General features: G+C 47.2%; 2 protein-coding genes across 3 annotated transcripts; one reads left to right on the plus strand and one right to left on the minus strand.

The window, feature by feature from the left end:
- Positions 1-936: 936 nt before the first annotated feature.
- LOC119448754 (mucin-5AC) lies at positions 937-25,601 on the plus strand. Of its 2 annotated transcripts, none has more exons than XM_037711977.2 (3): positions 937-1,068; positions 1,186-2,326; positions 24,784-25,601. In XM_037711977.2, exons 2-3 carry the CDS (start codon positions 1,205-1,207, stop codon positions 25,420-25,422), a joined length of 1,761 nt encoding a protein of 586 aa, XP_037567905.2. In that variant the 5' UTR covers positions 937-1,068; positions 1,186-1,204; the 3' UTR covers positions 25,423-25,601. The 2 variants fall into 2 exon arrangements, with proteins under 2 accessions (XP_037567905.2, XP_049521794.1); XM_049665837.1 differs by having other exon boundaries at positions 1,186-2,255; positions 24,716-25,601.
- On the minus strand, positions 11,347-13,289 carry LOC119448193 (uncharacterized). The gene is made up of 2 exons (XM_037711631.2): positions 13,151-13,289; positions 11,347-13,036 (listed from the first exon to the last, which is right to left on the minus strand). The coding sequence occupies exon 2, from the start codon at positions 13,015-13,017 to the stop codon at positions 11,524-11,526; it is 1,494 nt and encodes a 497-aa protein (XP_037567559.1). The 5' UTR covers positions 13,018-13,036; positions 13,151-13,289; the 3' UTR covers positions 11,347-11,523.
- Positions 25,602-27,506: the final 1,905 nt, after the last annotated feature.

The raw sequence follows: 27,506 nt of genomic DNA on the forward strand, positions 1-27,506 counted from the left end.
GTGTCCTCTATAACGCCATAACGCGCAGCTCTTCATTGCTGCTGGAACTTGGAAAACACGCTCCCGGTTGGGCCAATGAAAAGCTAAAAAGAAAGTCCGTGTGTGATTTCCTGGCTATAACGTCTTAAGTTGCACTTGCTATCGAGACATACCGGCACCCGGTCAATACGTCGTCCAGCATCTGCTGGAGAGGTAAGTTGACCAAACAATTTCTGAGCCCCGGGGTTTTGCTGTCTAAACATGCACATTTCTGAGGCTGCTGCATGGCGAAGTCTCGGGCGTTCTACTGTAGTTCTCGCCAAACTCAGGTTCACAATGGTGCGTTGTTTGTTACAGCTTGTCTGGTCAGTAAAGTAAAATGTTACATGTAATTGTTTACTGAAAACAACAATTTAATTACAGAAAGGGTTGCCGACTTATCGATTAGTGATCACGAAATTACAAACTTTCCAAGAAATGCAAATAATTACAAGTAATTATATTCTTTATATAAAAGTGTGCTGCCCACAAGCTAGTTAGAAAGTTATCATATAAGCTCAGTTGATATTTTGTTTCTAAGGTACTCTTAAAAGTAACATAAACATTGAAAATAAGCCGACCAAGGATGATTGGAGGTTCCCTGTTATTTGGTAATTGTTTCAACTCAAGGTGCTCAGGTGACTATGACGTCGCGGTGTTTATTGCGGCAAACAAGATAGCCCCGCACATTCTTATGCGGTTCACCAAGCTTATTATCAATACTACATCTATCAGTGCAATCATTTGCGGCGACACCTTTCAAGAAAATGTTCTGCGGCATTGCGCATGCACACAGTACCTGTGCAGATTCCCGATCACGTGACGTTACATGCACTTTTATTGCTTCTATCTATCAGAACTTGCATTCTTATCAATTGCATTTGCTTTCCATGAGGACAAAAGCGACTCACGTTATTCGTGAGGCAGATGACGCCACAGTGCTTCTACGGTCGACCAATAGGGTGCGTGTAATGGCACCAAACCTGCCATAAAACATGCCGTCAAGATCGTTGCTGACGCCATTCCTGGAAGGACTAGCGCAACGGGAAGGTACGACCAACTTCTGTTCTGTTATATTGTCTGCCATTGCTCTTGTAATAGTTTCTTTTCCTATACAAATTGTATGCATGTATTCATAACAGCGTCTACTTTGTTCAATGTTCCCAGGGCAATTCACCCGGTCAAGATGAAGCCCGTGTCCCTATTTGTGTTGGCCGTTTGCCTGCTCGCGGTGCAGGCGCAAGATCTTGCCTCACGCACCTTCGGCTTCGTGCACAGGCACCCGGCACTTCTGCAGGGCCATCATGGCTACAGTATGTCAGCGCAGGCTCAGGGACACCACGATCATGCTTTACCGGCACACCATGGCTTGCACACTGGTCATGTTCACCAAGCTCATGGGCATGTACATCAGGGTCAGGTCTCCAACGCTCACCAGCACCAAGTTGGCCACGGGCATCACCACAACCACGAGCCCTCTACAGCGACTCATTCCGCGAGTGCGCCCATTGCTTCGAAAGTGAACACAGTCCCAGTCCTGATGTGCCGCGTCGTCAACGTTCCTGTTAATACCATGGTTCCTGCTGAGCCGTCGGCGTCTCACTCCGGCTCATCCGGAATTCAGCATGTCGGTAGCCACATCGCCACTTCCATTAGTCACGTCTTCGGTAGGGTCGTCAACCCGGTGGTGGCCCTCCTACAGAACGCATCTGTTTGGCTGAACCGCACCGCTCAACAAGATCCCAATGCCACTAGTCTTCAGCACAGCTCTGATGTGCCCCATACAGCGGTTATCAAAAAGAAGCTAGCCATAATGAAAAAGCTTGGTCATCAACCGATGAGCACTGCTTCGGTCCCTGCAGATCCGGCAGTCCTTACTGATGCGCCCACCACGCCCAGTCTGGAAACAGCAGTTCCAAGCATAGTGGCCGAGGCGACAACTCGTTCCCGTCCAACGACAAAGCTATCGACGCTCGCTCCTGTGGTGGTTAGCACAGTCGGTGCTCCTGCTCCCACTCTAGGTGTCCCGGCTCCACGCGCCGATACCTTTCCGATTTTGGCTTCGACCGATATGCCTGCTTCAGTCCCTGCAGATGTCTCAAGAAGCAATGTAGCAGTCCAGGTTGCAGATACTACAGCGGCGGCATCAGAGTCCACCTTAACGAGCACCGTTACGTTTACTCGTGCTACCTTGTCTACCAGGGCTCCGACTGTTCCCACCACAACCTCCACCCTAGGTCACCTGAACTTACGCGCCAACTCGTTCACTGTCCCATCGACTGACCTGCCTGCTTCCATTCCTCAAGAGGTCTCGTCAACAACCCGTGTCGCAGTCGATACCACGCTGGTATCGCAGCCAAACTTTCCAGGGACAGTCGCACCCACCGAGACGACTGCTCGTGGCACATTGCCTACTATGGCTTATACAAGCACTGTTGCCACCACGGCCCCTACCCTAGGTTCCCTGGATCCACGCGATGCCCCCTTCACTGCCCTGGTTACTTCGGTGGACGAGTCCACTTTTGGTCCTGTACATCGGGAGCAGGCAAACACGGCCACCGTAACATCGGCTAGTACCGAAGCCTCCACCCCGGTTTTCGTCGAATCTAATGCACGGACTGTGCCGAAATCTGTACCGAAACAGCTTGGAGCTTCTACGTCTCCTGCGACCGTGGGTGCAGTCTCCGTACGGCCAGCTAGGCTCACTTCAGCCCCGCCCTCTCCTGCAGGTCCAACAATTCTCGCTACCGAGGTACCATTCACTGCGACTACGGCAGAAGACATCACCGTCGCAACTGCGACAGCTTCTGCTGTGACGCTTCCAGCCGTGGTGCTTTCCCCGACTCCCGAACCTACTTCTTCGGAAGCTGGGAAGACAACTGTTATTAATGCCCGCTCGGTACGCCCAAAAACCCGGTAGCTCGTTGAACCACTGCCTTTCCAGCAATAACGGCATCAACGATAATGTAAAGTGATTTTTGTAGTACCATGCATGTTCACGACAAGCCTGCTGTGTTTTGAGCATTTTAATGTGCGCATTGCACGTGTTATAAGTCTTGACCGGTGTCCTAAGATTGCGCAATAAACACGGCCATTTTTATCGCAATGTTTTGCCTTTCCTTGCTTCCCACATGCATGCGTCGCACATCAGTTCAAGTTGTACTAGGACATCGAACTCGCTGTGCGTAACCCGTTCATGCAATACCATTCGCTTCGACGCAGTGAATTTAGCAGAATCATTTTCCATCGGACGTTTGCAATGCTCAATTCATTTCGGTAATACATTATGCTCGGCTTCTCTAGCAACGCGAGATGCTCGGCACTTGGTTTGGATGAAACCTGGAATGCGGGTGATCGCAATAAACGTTTTCAGAAAGTCTGGACGAAAGCGAGACGCAACTGATCACTAAACTCGTTGGTTGACGGTCAATAAAATTTGCTGATACATTACTGCAATTCCTGCCAAATGCGTAGTTGGAAGCTTTTATTTGATTTCCTTTTATTCTTCATACTGCTTTCGGAAAATACTTGCTGAAAACGCTCTACCTAAATGAACAAGTTGCTACAGAGGACGAAACTTTATCCTAAAAGGGTGCACTCATGAAATGTCGTCTTCCACATGTTTCACAGGAGTATTCTGTGCAAACCGAATTTCTCAAATATTTTTACACCTCTATTTGACTGCTAATAATATTGATTGGAGACACTCTAAGACAATTCGCGCGACATTAGAAGCGTGGAGATGGCTTACTTTGTTTATATAGAACTAGGAAAAAGATACTGACCTACGCGTTTAAAAATAAAGTGCCTACAACGAACAAGTTGCACGCTGTTTTAGTAGTACCGTGTCATGAATTGGCTGTGCATGCAGTTTCTAAAGCTGCCAAGTCGGTGTCGAATAGGGCGCGGATATCAACCAGCCTATGGTGCGCACGCGCGTTGTTACGTTACGCTTGCGAAAAGTGGACTTTCTACAATCTGTCATGGACCGTCAGCCTGACCGACGGCATGCGGCGGGTTCTGACGCCGGCGGTGCGGCATATCACGCTGGAGCCATTCCATGGCAATGCGTAACGCGCCAGCTTGACTGGCCAGCTTCCTTAAAGATGTAGGTACAGTTCCACTGCTGAGTAGGCGCTTCGCAAAGCGAAAAAGCGATCGCGCGCCGCATGTACACTTGCGGGCATGCGCTGCGGCAATGGATAGGATAGGAATAAACTTTATTTGTCCAACGGTTATGGCTGTGGGTGCCCGAGGCTGCGGCAATGCCTCATCACCATTGTTGGCCAAACACAGCACCTCGAACAGTACAGAGGGGTAAATTTTCGGCGCTTATAGGTAGGCGTCGCCGGCGAGACGTATATTTTTCCGGCAACCGTCTGGTGCACCGAAGACATCTATATCTGTGCTTTTAAAGTGCGCCCCCCTCCCCCCTCGGTGGCAGGCAGCGAAATTCTTTTTCTTTCTGGGATTTTACGTGCCAAAACGAGTTCCGATTATGAGGCACGCCGTAGTGGAGGGCTCCAGATTAATTTTCACCACCTTATTTTTGACGCCCTTGCTGTCTGCAGAAACGGTGATATTGAAATCATTTCGCGAATTAAGCCAATCGGTCTGTCGTGTCCGCTTCGCAAGTCTGAGCGGTATCAACGTCTGTGAAATTGCAAGCTGATTCTTCAAACTGGAAAATAGTGTTGAATATTGAATGTCGGGCGTCGCTGCAACGTACTTGAAAATCTGAGCATTAACAGACAAATGTTTCAGGTCAATTCTCTAAAAATGCCCAGTCGGCATGGCCGTCTTTATAAGGCCGGGTACTGAAGCAGCAGGTGGCTAGCTAAGCCCGTTTTTGCGCGATAATGTAACACTTCTCTGCTATAGCTGTCCAGCGATGGCTAGGAGACCATGTGGCTGGTAGGGGTGGTGGGGGGTGTTGTAGCTACAGGCGGGTTTAACCTGACGATCGAGGCCGGCTATTGCTCCGCCTGAGCCTCTCTTTCATTGACACCTTCTCTTTGAGTGCGTAACTAAAGAATACTGACGTAGTCCACTAGGAACAGAATGAAAATGGCACATCTTGAACGATAATAGATGCGAGCCTGTATCAACGCTTGCTTTAGCCCAATGTGCCCTGCACAGTCTAGTCCATAAGCTCTGCGCGTTTCCAAGAGCGCGTGTGCTGTTATGTTGTGGTACGCCAGTGCCAATTTAGTGCATAGTGAAAAACATAGTGAACGAAAGCAGACACAACAAGAGACACACAGAAATGTGTCTTGTACGTGTAGTTAGCGCTTTTTTTACCATATACAGCAGATTCCAACTCGTACAGTTTGCAGTTGGACTCTGTGCCCATTTAGATCAGACGCTGGAAACATGGTCCTCAGGGTCAGTGGTCCAATTACAGGAACGAAAACTTCAGAGAAAAGACGTTCCGGCCGAAACAATTTCACGATTACCATCGGCGTTAATGCGATTAGCATTCAAGCAACGCAATGACACACCTTATTGTGGAAGATACATTTACTTACAGCCTGTAATTGTCATTCTGAGATATTCATTGCTTAGGGGTCGACTTACTTTTCCATGACACTCGCTTGCCAGTGTCAGCCTTGACTACGACGCATGGCACATATGACAGCTACTGTATGATGATCAAGCAGTTACAACGATGGGGCCACGAAGGAATGACGTCATTGAGACGACGAAGTCGGTATGACGACAATAAGATGACGATTATGAAAGGACGGTGGCCGAACGACTACAGTATGATGACGGCCCCCGGAAGACAATGCGATGATGATGAATGTATGACAACAATGGCGGGACGACAACTGTATGACGAATCTGGCATGACGACGACGACGGTATGAGGAGAATTGGATGACGAAGCTGGAATGTGACGATGATGGAACGACCACGACAGCATCCGGACGACGGTATGACAACGAATGTATTACGGAGACTGTGTGATATGAAACACGGGCCTCAAGGTGAGCGATCAAATTACAGGGGCGAAAACTTCCGAAAAACATTTTAACGCGTGCTCTTGCAAACTGTTTCCTCCGCTCAATCCCTTGTCTTTTTATTCGTTATTTTTTGTTGAACAGCTTGGTTAAAACTATCAGGAGCTCCCTGTATATAATAGGCGAAGGCAAGTCGCACTACACTGAGTTCGTATACATGCGCGTATGCAGAGTTACATACAAGATCGAGATGCAGTCGGCGAAGACCAAAATTAACAGATGAGCAGACAAGGAATGTAGAAAATAGCGCATGCAAGGAGATATGGCAGTCAACAGTGAGCTGCAGCACAGAATCTAAAAGAGTATGAGACATAATAAACAAGAGCACCTAAATCCAAAAAATGGAAGCAAGTTGCGGTTACATTGTGGTTACTATGCCGAGCAGCATCTAGTAGTCGTTCAGGATGCTCGTGTCCTCAAAAAAATTTTCGAGTGCGTTCAGTGATTTACGCTGTCTTCTTTTCGATGGCCAAGGGCCGAGCAATGTTGCGACTGATAATGGTCAGTGAGGATCAATGGAGTGTAGTTGCTCTAGCTGCTGTCTGCACGTAGCGTGTCCGGGGCATTCAAGGAGTAGATGTCGAGCATCTTCATCGTCGTTGCCACAGGAGCAAGCCGGGGATGAAGCCCGTTTTATGCGATATAGAAAAAAGCTTTGTGTATGTAGTGTAAGGCGCAGTCGATTAAATAGTGCCTCGGTACTTTTAGAAAAGTTCTACATCCAGCTCGCATTTGACTTGGGGGTCCACTTCGTGTAAAGGATCGATTCCTGACTATATTGACTAAACCAGGTTGACATATAATTCCTGCTTTATAAGGTGGAAGCCTTATATGTCTCATCATTCAGTCGACCTTCAAAGTCCTTGAGCGAAAACGAATCGACGACACGAATGGTACCTAAACTATCGTCATCAGCAGCTCATACCCCCGTAAGCAAGCAGGATGGATGGGTAAGCGAATTCAGAGGATGAGTAACCGAATGAAGTGGATGACTAAGCAAATTAAGAGGGTCAGTAAGCGAATTACGCGGATGACTCAGGCGAGTTAAAGGCAATATAATTAGGACTGACGACTAAGCGATTCAAGAGGATGACTAAGCGCATTAGACTAATCGAATCAAAGGAATGAGTGAGCGAATTAAGAGGATGAGTTAGTGAATTAAGAGGATGAATAAGCGAATTAAGATGGATGACTAAGCGAAGTAGACTAAGCCATATAAGGGGGATGTGTGCGTCATGTGTCCGTCTTTAATACATCGGCACTTGGGCTTTCGCTTCAAGTCGTCTTAGGGATACCATAATAGAGCCTGGGAATTCTTACTTTTAGTTTTCGTCACCTATCGACTGGCGAAAAATAGATCATATGAGTTTCTGCATCTTTATGGGCCGCTTTTGCGAGCGAGTCCGCGAATTCGTTGTCCGCTATGCCAGCACGTCGCGGGACCCATGCACTGCAATTATGTTTTCTTTCAGTAGCTTGAGTCAAACTGTTTAGTTCTTCATTATTTATTCGTACATGTGGTTGGTTGTCATCAATATTTTCAAGAATGCTAAGGCTGATAAGGAGTCTACAAATTACCCACTTTTTTGGTGTCTCATACGTTTTGAAAACATATGTGGCTTGAGAATTGCCACTAAGTCCGCTATTGGTGACGACGCGCGTCCTAGCCGACAAACTTACTTCACCTGCAAGGATTGTATAACATAAGCGGCTGCCATAATTCATTTGTTAACAGAACCGTCATTGTATACACGTCACTACAATCCTGATACCTGTCCAATAGCTGATGTGATGCTAATTGCGTCGCTGCTAGGGTGGAAACGTTGATTTTCCTTTCGTTATTCTCTCTTGAAACACCAGAACGCAATTTCTTTCTCATTCTCATATCTCTTCCTCCCTTTCAAGAAGGCACCCTCAATTGACCTTACGTACTATCGTTCCCAGGGGCCGCCTCTCGTAACCCGAGTAGCACAAACATCTATACGCGAGATTAACCATTTTTTAAGGCGAAAACCTTATAAATGCCCGATGACGCGAAAAATCTGGTGAGCATCCGGCGTTAACATCGGATGGCAAGAAAACTCACCTGACCTAGTGATAACGTCACGTATACCCGGCGCTGGACCTCCTGCGGCTCGCACTGCGAAATCTGACCGTGAACAGCCACGGTGTCGGATGGACGCCGTGGCCCATACCGAAAAACCGACCTGGCCCACTCTCAAAATTGGATTAAAGTGGATTGTGGTGTGAAAAAGTCGATTGAGGTGGATTAAAGTGAATTAAGGTGGATTAAGGTGAATTAGCTTGGTACAAATTAGAGCAAGGTGGATTAAGGTGGAGTTTCAATTAAAGGTGATAACTTAGACAAATCCTAACGCTTTCGCCTTCAAATCACGTAAGTATACTTAAGTGACTGTCAACATTTTGTCCAGAGCACTGAGACATAGCGAGTGAGAGGCTCGACTGTTATCGCATGTGCACGTGAAAGACTTCCAGAAGGAAGGTGCGTGTGAGCCCATCATTGTGGCAGTGATGACGGTGCTAGCCAACGTATAGTTGAGTGTTGTAGCTTATGTGACTTGTTGTTGTACCATCTTAAAAGAAACGGAATAAGCCAGATGCTAATGGGAGCACGGCACATAAGAATGAAGGCGATGAATGCGCTATAGCGCGTGTTCCAGTAGGCTCCCAGGAAACGAGAGTTGCGCTGTGAACATAATCAGGTGGGCACTGCTGTCACGCTCGATTATGCCCTTACCTGTCATATAGCACCACTATCGGCAGAGAGCAGTGTAGGTTCTTTCTTTTTTTTTATTGAAATAGTTATTATCTTCTCCGACTCCCTTGAATCGCAATTTCAGCGGTTCCTATATCAGTGAGATTGTATCACAAATGAGGTCTTGTTGCGCCGAATGCCACGTGTGACTAAAAGATGCACTCAGCTCCGCAATATTGAGTAATGCGTGTTTGCACGATTGCGCAGAGTTAGATTAATTTTGTTCTTTCGCATTCCTGATTCAATCATAATACAGAAAGTACACCGAGAACAAATCTAGGAGCGACCGTTCGTCTCTTAGCTAAATTGGGAGGAGATTCGGCCATGTTCGACATTTATTCATTACCTTTTCACGATGCTGCTGTTTCCTCATACCCATGGCTCACCCTCTTTACTTTCTATATTATAAGTTCTGTAAAGGGGTCTGGTCCGCACAAGTAGTTTGCGTGGCATGCGCGACTCTCTGTCACTCATGCGTAATCACGCTACGCCTTTCTTTTCTGCACTATTGACGAAGGACGTAAGAACGTGCCCTTTTTATTCCGTACAGCCCGGTTATTCTTGTATAGCCTACGGGAGTGGTATGCTATGCAAATGAACAAATAATTTCCATTGAGAGTTTATTCATTGGCATTCTGTACCGATATCTATTTGCAACGAATAATGCCATATCAGAGAAAGGGCGCTTGGAAAAGGCGCAGACTCTGCGCTCTTTAACTGTCTATAGGCCGGAAGCGCGTATAGTGCATTGTGGTAGGCCGGCTCCAGCGTGAGATAGGACACGTTGTATGCCCGAGCCGGCGACGTCACAGCCCGCCAAACGCCCCTGGTCACGCTGGCCGTGCAATGACGTTAGACTCCAGAAAGTCCACTTTTTGCCGGTGTAGCTTAACCGCACGCAGCGCGTTAAAGGCCATTATATATCCACGTCCTAATGAAGTCTGGCTTCGCAGCCGTAGAAACTGCATGCACACCCAATTCAAGACACTGTATTCCCCCCAAGAAAGCGCGCTATTAGCGGCGAGAAGTTGGAGTGGCGCCCTCTCGTGACTGACGTCACGGCCAGAACGCCACTGGCTCCGGCTCGCTCGGCTCCCGCGTGCGCTCGCTCACTTTGGGCATGCTCGGAGTATTGGGTGCGCCAGCCGTACTTCCTCGACGATAGTTTGGCTGCTGTCAGCTGTCACGCTTAAACTGGAGCTTTTTTTTTTTTCGAAACTGCGTTTATCGTGAAAATCTGCTGCTAGGTATAACATAGGTAAGCTATGTAGATTTGCAGGAGTCTACTGCTTTTGCAATGGAGAGTTGCCGCGTGTCTGTCCATAAAGATTGCGTAAGAAGAATGTTTGCAAATTCAGCATGGAAAACTTTGTATGATGTTTCGCTCGAAACATAGCATTCTCTTAGTACTTAGTTATGACAGACATGTTTTACACGGAACAGCAATCTTTGTATTTGATGTCAACTTCACATATAAATCACTGTGTTAGAATACGATACTGCCTGCGAAGCTTTCCTCAAGCTTCAAATTGCGCTGGCGAGTTGTGCTACTCTAATGTGGGCACTGTAATCATGCTTAAATTGAAGAGTTGGGCGCACATTTGGTATGAAAACGTTTACTACTACTTTCACCGCTCCCGCAAACTGCCACCAAGAAAAAGCATTGTTAATGGCTGTTAACACAACTTTGCGTCATGTATGGTATAGCAGTCACTTGAAAAAAAAGTTTCGTGGTTATAAAGATGAAGAGCCAAGCCATTGCAAGCGATGGAATCTTTCTTAGTAGCCTGCAGCGGCTTTTATCGGCAATATGGCAGACAGCTCCCGCAAAGGAAGAAACAGACTTTCGTTATTGCATTCCAACGAGGCATGCATTGTTCGTGAAACCCAATGGTTCACTACAACTTCGAATTGAAACCGTATGAAGCAGTTCTTTAAAGTGCCATTTGGAATGCCTATAGTATTCTAGAGGCACTAGAGTGTAGCTGAGGCTGCCTGGAAGAGGAAAATCTAACTACCATCTGCATCACGATGTCTCGAACAACACTGGCGTTTAATTATATGAAATTAGAACTATTTGTTTCATTAGTCCATATAAGACCGCCGCATATACCCGCCTCATAAAGAATAAGACACTATATGCAGGCCTTATTTGAAACCACTTGATTTTGGGGAATTCTGTATCTTCAAACTTATTGTCCGTCACCAAACTGGAGCAGTGTTAAGGCACGTCTAGCTTCAGTCCGGCCTTTCTTTAAAATTTAAGTGGTATCGCCCGCATTTCAGGGCACATCCAAAGCAAGTGTGGAGCATCTGACATTAACACAGGAGCCGAGTACTATGTTGACTTAGCGAAATGAAGTAAATATAGAGCAAATGCCAGATGACAAATGATGCTGCTAAGTTTGCTGCGTTGAAGTCGACCTGTTATGGATGAACGGGCTACGCGCAGCGAGTTCAGTTGCCCTTATGCAACGTGAACTGCTGTGCGACGCACGCACGAAGCAAGGCAAGGCAAGCATCTGCGATAAAATGCCCGTGTTTATTGCGCAATCTTAGGACACCGGTCAAAATTTATAACATGTACAATGCGCACAGTAAAATTCTTAAAACTCTGCAAACATACCCTGAAATATCAGCTACTACAAAAATCACTTTACATTATCCTTGATGCCATTACTACTGGAAAGGTCACGGTTCAACGAGCTACCGGGTTTTGGGGCGAGCCGAGCGGGCATAAATGACAGTTGACTTCCCAGGTTTCGAAGAAGCAGGTTCGGAAGTCGCGGAAAGCGCCATGGCTGGAAGCGTGACAGCAGAGTCTGTCGTAGTTGCGACGGTGATGCCTTCTGCCGTAGTCGCAGTCGGTGGTGCCTCGGTACCAGGAATTGTTGGAGCTGCTGCAAAGGGCGGGGCTGAAGTGAACCTAGCTGACCGTACGGAGACTGCGCCCACGGTCGCCGGAGAAGCTCCAAGCTGTTTTGGTGCAGATGTAGGCACAGTCCCTGCATTAGATTCGACGAAAAGCGGGGTGGGGGATTTGGTTCCAGCCGGTGTTACGGTGGCCGTATTTGCCTGCTCACGATGTACAGGACCAAAAGTGTACTCGTCCGTCGAAGTCACCAGGGCAGTGAAGGGGGCAGCGCGCGGATCCAGGGAACCTAGGGCAGTGGCCGTGGTGGCAACAGCGTTTGTGAAAGCCATAGTCGACACTGAACCACGAGCAGACGTCTCGGAGGGTGCAGCTGTGATTGGCAAGGGTGACTGCGATACCAGTGGGGTAGAATCCACACCAGTATTGAGCCGAACTGCGACCCGGGTTGTTGACGAGACCTCTTGTTGAACGGAAGCAGGTATATCGGTCGAAGCAATTGTGGTAGCTTGGACAGGAAAGGTGTCAGCGAGCGGAGTCGGGACACCTAGAGTGGAAGCAGGAGCGCCAAGTGTGCTAACCACTACAGGAGCGAGCGTCGATATCTTTGTCGTCGGGCGGGATCGAGTTGTCGCCTTCGCTACCCCCGTGCTTGGAACTGCCATTTCCAGACTGGGCGCAGTTGTCGCATCAGTAAGGACTGACGGACGTGCTGGGACGGAAGCAGTGGTCATCGGTTGATGGCCGAACTTTGTGATGACGGCCAGCTTCTTTTGGATAACCACTGTATGGGGCACAGAGGTGTTTTGAAGACTAGTGGCAGATGCGTTCTGTAGGAGGGCCATCACCGGGTTGACCTTCCCGATGGAAGTGGCGATATGGCTACCGACTCCGTATGAGCCGGAGTGCGACGTCAGCGGCGCAGCGGGAACCGTGGTATCAACAGGAACTTTGACGACGCGGCACATCAAGGCTGGGTTCGCTTTCGATGCCACCGGCGTTGTTGCGGATGGAGTCACTGCAAAGTGGTGGTGGCGATTGTGCTGATGCCCGTGGCCAACTTGGTGCTGGTAAGCGTTAGAGAACCGACCCTGTCCTTGATGTACTACATGCCCATGGGCTTGGTGAACATGACCAGCGTGCGAGCCATGGTGCGCTGGCAAAGCGTGACTGGAGTGCCCTTGAGCCTGGGCTGATATGCTGTAGCCATGATGGCCCGGCAGCTGTGCCGGGTGGCTTTGCATAAAGTCGAAGGTCCGTGCTGCAAGGTATTGAGCCTGCCCCGCGAGCAGGCAAACGGCCAACAGAAATAGGGACACGGGCTTCATCTTGACGGGGTGAATCAACCTGGGAACATGTAACAAAAGAGATGCTATTATTAATACATGCACACAATGCACAAAAATAAACTACTTGGAGCAGCGACTGCAGACTATAGAATAGAACAGAAGATCATCGTACCTTTCCGCTGCTCTGATCTTTCCAGGAATGGCGGCCGCAAGGATTTGGCTCACATGTTTTACAGCTGGTTTAATGCCACTTACTCGCACCCTATTGGTCGACTCAGAAGTGCTGTGGCGTCATCTGCCTCAAGAATAGCGTGAGTTGCTCTGTCCTCGTGGAACGTAAAGGCAATAGATAACATTTCAAGTTCTCGTGGATAAAAGCCGTAAAAGAACAAGTAGCGTCACATGATCGGGCGTCTGCAAAGGTGCTAGGTCACAGCTGTTCAAGCGTAACGCCACAGAACATGTTCTTGAAAGACGTCGCAGCGAATGATCATGCTGATAGCTGCTATTGCATTGATGATAAGCTTGGCGAATTATGTAAGATATTGCGGGAAGATCTTGGCTTTTGCAATAATCGCTGTGGCGTAATAGTCACCTGAGATGTTTCAGCCGAGACGATTAAATGGACACCAGGCCTCTATTCACTCCTGTTTGCCTTATGTTCAATGTTTGGGTTATTTCTAAGAATATATTATAAAGGAAAGATGAGGTTTGTCCTCAAGGAGAGGATTTAAAGCAAATCTTTCTATGTAGCACTGATTCGTGCGTGAGCGCCGAAAACGCGCTGCAGGAAAGCCAACTTACACAATGGAACTATCTGCGCACACAATAGAACAACGGCGTACGACATACGTATCGTAGAACTCTACAGTTTACATTCTCAGTCGTACCGATAAGAACAATGGGAACTGCAACGCCACGCTACCCAGATGAACTGTATATATCTGCATTGCATTACGCGTGTCACGCAATGCATTCCCGGCCGTCACCATGCGTAGGTCTCGGGTGCAGCGCACGGCAGAAGAGACTGCCGTACGCAAACGTAAGCGCGAGCGCGATCGTGCCCGTAAGGCCAATCTCGTGTATCGGCAACGGCAGAGCCTCTGACCGTCTACCACAGCGATCACAAGGCAATACTGGGCAAGTGTAGAGTCGTCCGTAAAAGTGTGAGTGTGTGTGTGTAATCAACGGCTACATGATCTAAAATGAAGGCTATGCAACTTAACGAAATGTGTCTTCATTCAACTTCAACGTTCAAAAAACACAATCCTAAACAAGCAATCAAATCACATATTCACCGCATCAGATCGCTTAGCATTTCTTCGGTTCGTTGCGTGGTCGTTGGCTTTAGACTTTGATTCAGTTTGCATGGGAGAAAGCTTCGCGTTCAACCATCTTTCTGTAAAAAAGGGGCTTTGATTATTTTTTTAATCGTAGCGTGAGTGGAAAGGGACAAAACAAAATAAATACAATGCCTTTGATTATTTTTTTAATCGTAGCATGAGTAGAAAGAAACAAAACAAAATAAAGACAATGCCAATTACGGGTACACAATAAGAAAAACAATTAACAGCAACAATGCACCAAGCTTTTAGAAGTATAATAAATGGGAGAAATATGAAATAGAGTGCCCTTTGTCGTAGCAATCAGTGTCCTCAAACTTGAATGAAAACTGAACGAATTCCTTCAGCGTTCCATTTTTGCTGAAATCTTCGTAATAATTGCAATGTCGTTCAAATTTATGTTATAGAAAATCGCCTTTTAACAAAAAAGGTTAACGTCTAGGAATTAGATAAATATGTCCTAAAGCTACAGTGCAAGCCGCAATGCAGTACATGCGGTAGTTTCTCCTAAATATGGTCACAACTGAGACACAGTTCGCAAAAATCATGTATCCCATGCTTGTTCTTGAACATTTATTTCTAAATCACAATAATCAATTTCTTTATATTATATATATTTGGAATCTACAAGGATTAAGATTTTTTATGGTATATACCCCCACTTTATATCTTAACTAGAAGAGCCGCCACGGTTGCTCCGAAAGTACTGAAAACGTGGGGCGCGTGCTGCCGGAGTGGGACCGCCGCCTTAACGCTGTCGCGTAAAAAGTGTATTGCGGCGTCGATGGCTACGCGATGGCGCCAGAGTAGCGCGCGTCGTCTGGTAGGTCTGTCGGCGCGCCGGCTGCTGTGAATCGCACGTCGCCCCCGCGCTGGCTCGCGTCGTCTCCATATTAGCGAGGCAATGGCGAAACACTTCGCTCCGTTTGCAACGTGCCGCACGAGACAGATTGTCCGCGCCAGCCAATATATCGCGAAATGGAAACACGTATAGGGCTTCGCTTAAATTTCGCATTATGGAGTATCGTAATAGTCGTTGAATTTTTTTTTCCTGCGGCAAAACGTTCAGCTGCTAGCAAATTAACGCTGTGCCCGATGTCACAAAATGCGGCCTGCATGTGGGAGGAACTGTTCGCCCTCGCTGCCCAGTGCGCGCCTTCAGCATCTTATTATTATTATTATTATTATTATTATTATTATTATTATTATTATTATTATTATTATTATTATTATTATTATTATTATTATTATAAAATTCATAAGGAGTCGAATCCTCGATCTTTGGTGGGAGTCGAACCCACCCCTGTGGTGTTAATTAAGGCGAATTTAATTAGGACCCACAGCCTTTGGTCGGAGTGGAACACACGACATTTGGTGTTAATAAGAACGAATTAGGCCATTAATTTCTCTATAAGAAAGCCTGAAGCCGAGACGAAGAAGCGTCAGCACTCCCTGTTGTGTTAACTAAGGCAACGTTAATTACGATAGAGTTAATTAAGGAATTCGAATCCACGAACTTTGGTGGGAGTCGGACCGACTTGTAGATATGAGCGAACCGGCCGTATCTCCAATTTGGATTCCGATTGCCGTCGCGAACGTCGAAAGTCGAACCCTCGACCTCTGGTGTTAATTAAGGCGAAGCGAACTAAGGCACAGTTAATTAAGATAGAGTTAATTACGGCACTCGAACCAACGACCTTTGGTGGGAGTCGAACTCGCGACCTTGGGTGTTAATTAGGGCGAAGTTAATTAAGACACATGTAATTATTGCATCTAATCCACAACCTTTCGTGGGATAAAACAAGTAGTAGGAAGAAACAAAACATTAGAATGAAAATCTCAAGTAATGTAATGAATGTCTCGTGAACGGGCAGGCTTTCCCCTTCTTCCTCTTTAGCGTATGCTAAGTGACTGTCAACTTTTCGTTTCTTAGGGTGATAGACCGTTTTGGCACAGGTACCCTGTTGGTTACGCCCACCTCTGCGGTGTTTTAATTCATTCAGTTGAGGCAGCGACTAGCCGGCCGCGATTTCCTGCGGGCGACATAGCACGTATAGCACGACCTGTTTTCGGTAGAAGGCAATGAAAAAGGAACAGAAAGGGACGACGACACACGCTTGACAGCGAACTGAATGTTTATTGTTAATTTTCCGCACTTTGGCCAAAATGAGACAACATGCAGCATCTTTGGAAGGAATCTCCGCCGGGCATCTCACCTTCCATCATCGCCATTAGACCGTACAATTTCACCACACCAAGATTTTAGAATAGAGCAAAGAAAAGCTGACGCGCGAAATTGGCCATTGTCGGAAGCCGGCAAATCATGCATCAGTACACCATTGATACCACTAACAGAAAAAGAAAAGGGTATATGCGCAAACGCGGTCTCTCACCCTAAGAAACGAATAATCAGTGTGACAAAATAAAAAAATTAAAAAGAGCTCAGAAATGGTTGTCCCGTGTTATACATAATGTGGAACAAGAATATGAAATATTCAGTTGCTAGTCCAGCGTGTGTCGCCGTCCCTTTCTGTCGTTGTCAGCGATTTCCGCTGGAAACCTTTTGTGCTTGAAAATAATTTAAAGAAAAACACTGATGGTGCGGACTGGACCATGAGGGCAAGCACCTCCGCCCACATGCAGCCCGCATTTGGCGGCATCGGACGCAGCGTTAATTCTTTGCTGCAGCTGAAGCTTTTGGCAACAGGAAAAAGGAAGAACGTGCCCTATAGTAGAAGGAAGCGGCCCACGAGACTCCAAGGATGGACGTCGGGGTCACAGTGTGCAGAAGAAAACACTAAAATGGTGTGGCTCAAAATGAAAGGAGCCAAGAGCAACATGCCGTTAATTCTCGTTCTATCGCTAAAGTTTATGTGCTTTTTAGTGATCGAGAGCGATGTCTTCTGCTGCTCATCTTTTAACGCGGCAGCGTTAAGGGCCCCCGTGTCGAAAAAAATACGGCGTCGCCGCCGGCGTACCATGAGTGAAAATTCCCGTATATATTTAGGTATATGTATATTCGACGCCTTGCTATATGACATGCGGTATATGCGGGTTGTATTGCCACACCATTCTGTCACTAAAGTTGCTCATACCTTGTCTTTCATTCTTGGCAAAGTTATTCCTCGGAATTTGGAGAATGACCACCCACAAACAAATGTCATGAAATAAAACAGCGACAGCGGATGCCTTTTCTGTTAAATCTTCTCAGGCTGAAATATTAAAAGTGCGAAACAATAACAGAAACCTGAAAATTATGTAATTTTTTGGCGCGGCTGTGCGCAACGTCCGGGATTGGCCCACGCAAGAGGCCGCGTTTCTACCAGAAAGCTCGCCTTCATGCATAGCGGTCGCCGCAAGCATTTATTTATTTATTTATTTATTTATTTATTTATTTATTTATTTATTTATTTATTTATTTATTTATTTATTTATTTATTTATTTATTTATTTATTTATTTATTTATTTATTTATTTATTTATTTATTTATTTATTTATTTATTTACAAGTACCTTACAGGCCTCGCAGAGGCATTGTGTAAGGGGGGGGGGGGCGATACAAAGTAAGAACAAAGAACAAAATGAACAACACAAAAAAAAAATGTCCAAGTACAAAACTATATAGTCATATGTATGTCACATGAATAGGCAAATTTGAAACACATAAAAGAAATTCAACAGCGTGTTGGGCAGATCGAATGAAGCGTAGTGAAACAGACTACGCAGTTTACCGGTACGAGTTGGGATAACAAACAGAACTTAATGCAACTGCATCAACCAGAAATGGTTGATGAGATGCTCACGAAATTTAACGTGATTACGCTGAAGGGCGATACTGTTTGGAAGATCATTCCACAGTCGTATGACACACGGTAGTGACGAGTAGTTAAAAGTATTAGTGGTGCCGTAGACACGGGCGTAGCTGAAGTCATTGTGTAATCTGTGCGATAAGTGAGAGGAACGTTTTAATTGTGCTAGCGGTGATCGAGTGGCAGTGACATTTCACGGTAAACCTTACGCTTACATAAGCTGCAGTTGCCGGGGGGCGTGAAAAACCAGTCAGGGATCTTTGAATGTTATCGCGTTCCACGCTTAAAGGTAAAGCTTAAGCGTCTTCCAATTTTAGGCGCCGTCTTCGAAGTGGTGCGCCGCCTGAACGAAAGCGAGACGGACCGACGGACGAACGAACGAGTGAACGAATGAACGGATGATCAAGAGCAAACCCGCTACCGTAGCTTAAAGGGGCCCTGAGTCACTTTTTATCAAAGTGGAGAAAGGCGTTTGAATTGAAAATAGGCTATTTCAGAAATACTTTGTCGCAAAAAGTACTTCAATGCGTTCAGCGGAAGCAGAGTTATTGGTAATCAAACACGGCCTCCGCAGTACTCCCGTTCTTTCTTCAATGCCTTGCACTGCGAAGGCTACGGCGGAGTGGGGCGGGGATACAACGCTCCGCCTTCTAAATCTCACCGTGGTGCGCAGTTCAAATTTCATTGTGTTCAGTTCAGTTCAGTTCAGTTTTATTTCCTTAGTGAGTGAGTGAGTACGAACTTTATTTAGGTCCTTAAAGACCCCTTTGCTAGGGGTATTACATAAGGGGTGGGTACAGTTGATGCAACAGAAACACAGGTATTCAGAAAACTACAAGAAAGCTACATTTCGCAAGTGCATAAAAACAGAAAGAAGGGGGAAAAATGCCAGTGAAAAAAGCTGATTATTTTTCAGCCAACAAAGACACATTTTCGAAGAACGATGTCGGGCAAGTGATTTCAGCCACGTGGTGGGGAAGGGCGTTCCAGTCTGATGCTGTGCGGGAAAAAAAAGACGAAGAAAAGGTAGTTGTATGGGAGCGTGGCCGTAAGACTTGTAATGGGTGCCCAGTTCGTAGCGATATGCGTGCGGGTGGTGTGATATATGGCTCGTGAATTAGGGAACTGTAAAAAAACTTATGAAAGAGGCAAAGGATGTCCGTAGCGCGACGACGTGCAAGGGGCTGGAGATCAGATTTTGCTCTTAAGGATGATACGCTTACGTCATATGAGTATGATGAATGGATGTATCTGACGACGCGGTTCTGAAAGGACTCGAGCGCGTTAACAAGATAGACTTGATATGGATTCCAGATGGGTGATGCGTATTCAACTTTCGGTCTGATAAGGGATTTGAAAGCTAGGAGTTTTACGTTCTGCGGGGCGTCACGCAAGTGTCGTCTCATGAAGCCAAAAGTTCTGTTAGCTGATGAAAGTATGTTGGAAATATGCGTACCCCAACTGAGATCATGAGAAAGTGTTACGCCCAAGTACTTAAATGATTCTACTGATTCTATGGGAACGTTTACTATTGTATAAGAGGACAGGAAAGGGTTACGGCGGCGGGTAAAAGATATATGCTTACATTTGTTGGGATTAAGAGTCATTAACCATTGTTCACTCCAAGACTGCACGTTGTTAAGACTTTGTTGTAAGGTGTTTTCGTCAGTAGCATTAGAAACTGGATGGCAAATCACGCAGTCATCAGTAAAAACTCGTATCTTGCAAGATACATGTAGGGGTAAGTCATTAATATAAATTAAAAAGAGAAGAGGACCGAGAACTGATCCCTGCGGGACACCAGAAGTTACAGGGAGTAGAGTGGATGATTTGTCATTTATAGAAACGAATTGGTAGCGATCAGTAAGGAATGCTTCGAGCCATTTGAGTACGTCACTGTGCAAGTTCAAAGAAGAAAGTTTTAGTAGTAAGTGGCGGTGAGGAACTTTGTCAAAGGCCTTTTCATAGTCCAGAAAAATAGCGTCAGTTTGTTGGTTAGAGTCAAGGTTTATATGCAAGTCGTGTAGAAACAAAGCTAGTTGCGTTTCGGTAGAGAAGCCCTTATGGAACCCATGCTGTGCCGAATGAAAAAATTGATTGGCGTCCAAGTGATTCATGATCAGGGAGTAGATGACATGTTCCATGATTTTGCACGGAATGCTAGTGAGAGAGATCGGTCGATAATTTAGCGGTGTGTTCTTATTACCAGACTTGTAGATGGGAACGACCTTCCCCACCTTCGAGGCATGGAGGCTGTAGAAAGTGACTGAGAAAATATAAGACACAAAAATGATGAAGAAATATATTTTGTATTTTTTAGCAGTTTAGAGTTTATATCATCTATACCTGCTGAGGATGAAAGTTTAAGGTTTTCAATAATGCGCAAAACACCATCAGGATAAAACACCACGCTCGGCATGCTAGAAGCTATGTTGCAGGGAACATTAGACAATGGAACGTTATTATCATTAGAAAATACTGAGGAAAATGCGTTGTTAAATATTAGTGCGCACTCAGTTTCAGGCATGATTTCCCCCGCATCATTTACAAGAGTTATAGTGCGTGTGTTCCCAGGGTTGATAACTTTCCAAAATTTTTTGGGGTTGTCTGTTAACATTTTAGGTAAGTCATTGTTGAAAAGGGACCATTTGGCATTGCGGACAGCACGTAAGTATTCTCTCTCAGCGGCGTAGTATTTTTCCCAAGAAGTTGAAAGGACGCGGATGTTAATCGAAGTCGAAGGAATCGAAGGAAAAGTCGAAGGAATCGAAGTCGAAAGGACGCGGACGTGGATGTTAACGTAGACGCCACGACTTCCAATTCCAACGCCACGACTTCCAACGTAAGCCAAACGCGGTTGTCCTCCGCGAGCCGCAGTTCACTTAGCCGGTGGACTCGTGGTGGCATCCCGCGGCGGCCGCGTTATCTACGCTACGTAGTCGACCACAGCTACCAATAGCAGCCACGTATGGGAATCCACTTTATTACGCTCGAGGTCGCGGGCTCGACCCGGCCACAGCGGTTGCATGTCGAAAGGGGGGGGGGGGGGGGGAGGGATGCTCGTGTACTGAGATTTAGGTGCAGGTTAACAAATCATAGGTAGTCAAAATTATTCCTGAGTCCCTCACCACGACGTGCCTCATAATCATTTCGTGGTTTTGGCACGTAAAACTTAATTTCTTTTTCTCATCAGGATAGATCCATTTTCTAGCTGTAACTGCGGCTTGCAGTAAAGAAATTCATTGTAGGGTTCGTTGCAAAGCATGTCGCGGGTAAGAAAAGTGAGTGAATTTGATAGTCACAATTGAGGCAAAATAGGAAACGATTAACCTCTTCCACGGCGGTCTCACTTCGATGGTGGCGAAATGCTAACACGCCCGTGTACCGGGCACTGGGTGCATTTCAGAGAACCCCACGAGATCGAAATTAATGCAGAGTCCCCCACTACGGCGTGCCTAATAATCATATTGTCACGAGCGGCGATCCTGTGGTCGGTGCTTGGACGATGACGACGACGCGTGGTTTTCTTGTGTGCACGCGCTCTCCTGAACGATTGCTGCAGCGTTGTGCGCCTTACCCTGTAAATATATCCATTGTATATATATTCTCCCCGTAACCTCTTTGGTGGACGTGCGGGGTACGCTCGCTACAACACCGGGAACTGGATCTTCGCAGCGGACGACGCGTTGCTGCCACCACATTGACCGACCAAGCGATTCAGTGTGAGCAAGACCCGTCACCGGTCATTCTCTTGCACCCTCGTGATCCCGGGACATTCAACGGCACAAGCGGCGTGGACGTCGATGCATGGCTGGCAATGTATGAGCGCGTCAGCCGCACTAACAAGTGGGACCCGACCATAATACTGGCGAATCTCATCTTCTATTTGCGGGGCACTGCGCTACTCTGGTTCGAGACACATGAGGCAGATCTGACGAGTTGGGACATCTGTAAGCAGAAATTACGCGATCTATTTGGGAGACCTATCGCACGACAACTAGCGGCCAAGCAGGAGCTCGCAATTCGTGCTCAGACGTCCACGGAGCCGTACATCTCGTATATTCAGGACGTGTTGTCTCTGTGCAACAAGGTCGACAAGGACATGCCTGAAGTGGACAAAGTGGGCCACGTACTGAAAGGCATAGCCGATGACGCATTCAATCTGCTACTGTGTAAGAACTGCTCAACGGTGGAGTCGGTCATCGCTGAATGTCGTCGTTTTGAGCTGGCCAAAAGTCAACGTATCACTCACCGCTTCGACCGACTTCCCAATACGGCTGCCACGTCCTCCTGCGAAGGTTTAGCCACGCTTCGGCAAGCGCAAGCTCCTAGAAAACGTCACCAGGATCGTCTGTCGAGAACTCGAGGCCATGGCACCCGTTACCCCTCATGACGGTATGCAAAGCAACAACCTGGCTCCGATTTCGCTAATTCAGGCCGTTGTTCGCCAAGAGGTCGCGAATATGGGCATTTTACCCACCTTTGATAACGGTAATGGTGCTACCAACCCGGTCTACCCTGTCATCGCTGCTGCTACACCGAACACGACCTTCAGGCCACGTTATCGAAATCCAGCCGATTGGCGCACACCTGATGACCGGCCCATCTGCTTCACGTGCTCTAGGATTGGACATATCACCCGCCATTGCCGCAGCCGCTGGCCCACCGTCCTATCGACCAAACACTTACAATCGCCCGGACCGTGCACCATATGCCCCGTCATTCCATCCTGAGGCCTCAGGTGCTGAACGTCCTCCTAGGGAAAACCGGATCAGCCGCTCACCATCGCCCCAGCGCCGTCAGTCCCGCTCGCCCCAACCTCGCCGCTCATGACAATATCATGGTTTTAGGAGGTAAAGCAAGCGAATAAAAGGAAGTGATAAACAGGGGGAAGATAAATTCAGTTTATCGATTAACATTCCTGGTCCATTTAAGGGCATGATGGCATGACGTCATCATAATCGTCACTGTCTTTCCTTTACTTTGTTCCGTTCCACTCACGCTACTGCCACAAAGCTGACTAGAAAGCTCTCATTCAGGGCAACCTCATCTTTCTTTTATAATAGATTTTTAGAAGTAACCGAAACACTTGTAATGATAAGGCAAACAGGCGTGATTAGGGGCCAGGTGTTCATCTAATTGTTTCGGTTCCAACATCTTACGTGGTCTTCTCCTGCTATGACGTCACAGCGTTTATTGCAGAAGCCAAGATCACCCCACACATTCTTACATCATTCACCAAGCTTATCAGCAATGCAATAGCAGCTATCAGTACGATCAATCGCTGCGACGTTTTTCAAGAACACGTTCTGAGCCATTGCGCGTGAACAGCTGCGACCTAGCACCTGTGCAGACGCCCGATCACGTGACGCTATTTATACTTTTACTGCTTTTATTCACGAGAACTTGGCATTTTATCTATTGCCTTTACGTTCAACGAGGACAAAGAAACTCACGCTATTCTTGAGGCAGATGACGCCACAGCGCTTTTACGGTCGACCAATAGGGCGCGAGTAAGTGGCTATAAACCAGCTATAAAACATGTCAGCCAAATCCTTGCTCACGCCATTCCTGTAAAGATCAGCGTGGTAGAAAGGTAGGATTGTATTCTGTTATATTCTATAGTGTGCCGTCGCTCTTCCCAGTAGTTCGTTTTAGCATGTGAATTGTGTACATGCTTTGGTAATAGCATATCTTTTGTTGCATGTTCCCAGGTTTTTTCATCCGGTCAAGATGAAGCCCGTGTCACCCTTTCTGTTGGCCGTATGCCTGCTTGCAGTGCAGGCTGAAAATCTTACAGTACGAACCTTTGACTTCGTGCAAAGCCACCCGGCACAGCAGCCGCGCCATCATGGCTACATCATATCAGCCCAGGCACAAGGGCATTCCAGTCACGCTTTGCCAGCGCACCATGGCTCGCACGCTGGTCATGTTCCCCAAGCCCATGGACATGCAGTACATCAAGGACAGGGTCAGTTCTCCAACGCTCACCAGCACCAAGTTGGCCCCGGGCACCAGCAGAACAACCATGTCGGTAGCAATATCGCAACTTCCCTTAGTCACGTCTTCGGTAGGGTCGTCAACCCGGTGGTGGCCCTCCTACAGAACGCATCTGTTTGGCTTAACCGCACTGCTCACCAAGACCCCGGTGCCACTAGTCTTCAGCACAGCTCTTCACTGCCTCATATAGCGGTCATCAAAAAAGCTCGACCATCAACCGATGAGCACTGCTTCGGTCCCAGCACGTCCGGCAGTCCTTACTGATGCGACAACTCGCTCCCGCCCTGACAACAAAGCGATCGACGCTCGCTCCTGTGGTGGTTAGCACACTCGGCGCTCCTGCTCCCACTCTCGGTGTCCCGGCTCCACGCGCCGACACCTTTCCCATCGCGACTTCGACAATTGCTTCGACCGATATGCCTGCTTTCTTCCCTGAAGAGGTCTCCTCAAAAAGCAATGTAGCAGTCCCGGTTACAGATACTACAGCGACGGTGCCAGAGCCCCCCGTAACAAGCCCCCTGACGTCTACTCATGCTACGTTGTATACCAGGGCAGCGACTGCTCACACCACAAGCTCCTCCCTAGGTCCCCTGAATCTGCGTGCCAACTCCTTCACTATTTCATCCACTGATCTGCCTGCTTCCATTCAAGAGGTCTCGTCCACAACCCGTCTCGCAGTCGATACTACAACACTGGTATCGCAGTCCACGTTGCCAAGCGCAGCCACACTCGCCGAGAGGACTGCTCGTGCTACATTGTCTACTATAGATTTTACAAGCACTGTTGCCACCACGGCCCCTACCCTAGGTTCCCTGGATCCGCGCGCTGACCCCTTCACTGCCCTGGCGACTTCGACGGACGAGTCCACTTTTGGTCCTGTACACCGTGAGCAGGCAAGCACGGCCACCGTAACATCGCCTGGAACCAAGGCCCCCACCCCGCTTTTCGTCGAATCTAATGCAAGGACTCTGCCGAAATCTGTACCAAAACAGCTTGGAGCTTCTACGTCTCCTGCGACCGTGGGCGCAGTCTCCGTACGGCCAGCTAGGTTCACTGCAGCTCCGACCAGCGTAGAAATCACTTCAGCCCCGCCATTTGCAGCAGCTCCAACAATTCTTGGTACCGAGGCACCACCGACTGCGACTACGTCAGAAGGCATCACCATTGCATCTACGACAGACTCTGCTGTCACGCTTCCAGTCGTGGCGCTTTCCGCGACTCCAGAACCTGCTTCTTCGCAACCTGGGAAATCAACTGTTTATGCCCGCTCGGTTCGCCCAAAAACCCGGTAGCTCGTTGAACCACGCCCTTCACAGCAGTAATGGAATCGGCGATACTGTAAAGTGATTTTTGTCGTAGCATGCATGTTCAGCGCATGTCGGCAGTGTTTTAAGCTTTTTACTGTGCGCATTGTACATATTATAACTCTTGACCGGTGTCATAAGATTGCGCAATAAACACGGGCATTTTTATCGTAGATGCTTCCTTTTCTTTGCTTCCTGCTTACGTCGCACGCCCGTTCACATTGCACAAATGCAATGCATTCGCTGTGCGTAACCCGTTCATTCCATACCAGGTCGACTTCAACGCAACGAAGTTAGCCTTATTTTTCATCGGACGTTTGCACTGCTTCTTTCATTCCGCTAACTAAACATAGTACTCGGCTCCTGTGGCAATTTGAGATGCTCGACACTTGCTTTAGATGTGACCTGGAATGCGGGCGATCCTACTTAACGTTTAAAGACAGGCTGCATTGAAGCCAGACGCACCTGAGTACTACACTGGTCTGGTGACGGACAATAAGATTGAAGGTGCATTGCTACAATTCCTGCACGATGCCGAGTTGGACGCATTTGATTATCATTTAATCGTCATATTCCTATCCTAACAGATGCTCTACATAAATGAACTAGTTTGTCCGTATTGTTACATGGGACGAAACTTCAACCGTTGTCGCTTATTATCCTGAGAGCGCACTCATAAAACGGCGTCGTCTTCCACAGGCTTCATGCGAAACGAATTCATCAAATAGTCGTATACCTCGCACTCTGAATGCAGTTATAGATTATAGACATACAAGTTGCACGATATTACGGGGAAGACATTTACTTATTCGTTACCTATATTCCGCCCGAGGCACTGCAGTAGAGGTGTTGCAAAGCATTGGGACTGCACCAAGTGAGACTGCATTGCTTGGAAGTGATACAGATCTAAACACGCCCTTGATGGCACATAATAGTATGAATGTTGCAGATCAATGAATAAAAATTACAACAGATAACCTGTTGAAAGTGGCCGAGCAGGAAACAAAGTACTACACATAAAAGTAAATACAAGCGCTATGACAGTTACTGCAAATATGTGTTCAGTGCCTCAAAAAAAATCTGGGTCACCTGTAGTTTACGTCATAGACTGTGAGTTCATTCCCCTGCATTCATTCCATGCAAGTAAAAAAAATGAATTTCGAAAGAACAAAAAGGGACGTTCGTGTAGCTATTGCCTTTATGTTTAGCGGGTGGTAACGGCGTAGTGAAACATGTCTGAGGGTGAAGGTAAACATGCCTTAATTTTTACATATAATGAAGTAGAGAAAGTTCACTGGCCTAGTAAAACTTGCTGCTGGGCTTGTGGGTACATAACTGGTGTGAAATAGACGCGCGAAAGCCACGGAATGAAGACGAAAAAGAAAAGGGCGTCTTCACGACCTCTGCTTTCTCGTTTTCGATCCGTGGTTGTTGCGTCTATTTCACAAGTGTTCGTTGGCCTACTCGCTTCAAAATTAAAGCGTCTATAGTGCGCTATTTTATAAGCACAGCACTAAAGCTGCGAAGTGCGACTTTCTTTTAGGACGCGGATATAAATTGACTTACAAAAAGTCACGTGCAGCTACGCTACACCGGTGAAAGTGGTCTTCTTGCAGTGTGACGTCACTGCACAGCCAGCCTGATCAGCGGCGTTCGGCGTGCTCTGATGTCGCCGGCGCGGGCATAGAACATGTCCTGTCTTACGCTGCAGCAGGTCGACCACAATGCACCATACGCGCTTCCAGCCTACAGTTCCAGAGCGCAGAGTCTGCGTTTTTCCAAGCGAAAGAAACGCTAGCGCGCTGGACACTTGCCGACATGCGCTGTGGTAACATCTGACCTCCGCTTCGGGCCTAGCTAAGCATGTCAAATTCTATAGCGAATAAATTTTCGGTGCTTCTGGTGTCACCTGCGTGACGTATGATGATGATGATGATGATTTATTGCCATCGCCTTCGAAACGGGATGGTGGGAAACAGTCACCTAGCCTGCTTGAGTTACTCAGGTATGCTATAATGCTTTTTATTCCACCATTTGTGTATACATCTCTTTATTCTGGTTTTCCCTTCTTC

The sequence above is a fragment of the Dermacentor silvarum genome, chromosome 4 (genome assembly GCF_013339745.2).
Source record: "Dermacentor silvarum isolate Dsil-2018 chromosome 4, BIME_Dsil_1.4, whole genome shotgun sequence".
NCBI classification, from domain to species: Eukaryota; Metazoa; Arthropoda; class Arachnida; order Ixodida; family Ixodidae; genus Dermacentor; species Dermacentor silvarum.

What these genes read in the sequence shown, in the direction of transcription:
- LOC119448754 (XM_037711977.2), top strand. Translation starts at nt 1,205, where the DNA reads ATGAAGCCCGTGTCCCTATTTGTGTTGGCCGTTTGCCTGCTCGCGGTG. An exon ending in CTGCTTCCATTCCTCAAGAG is followed by an intron (nt 2,327 to 24,783) that starts GTCTCGTCAACA and finishes TCCATTCAAGAG; the next exon opens with GTCTCGTCCACAACCCGTCT.
- LOC119448193 (XM_037711631.2), bottom strand. Translation starts at nt 13,017, where the DNA reads ATGAAGCCCGTGTCCCTATTTCTGTTGGCCGTTTGCCTGCTCGCGGGG.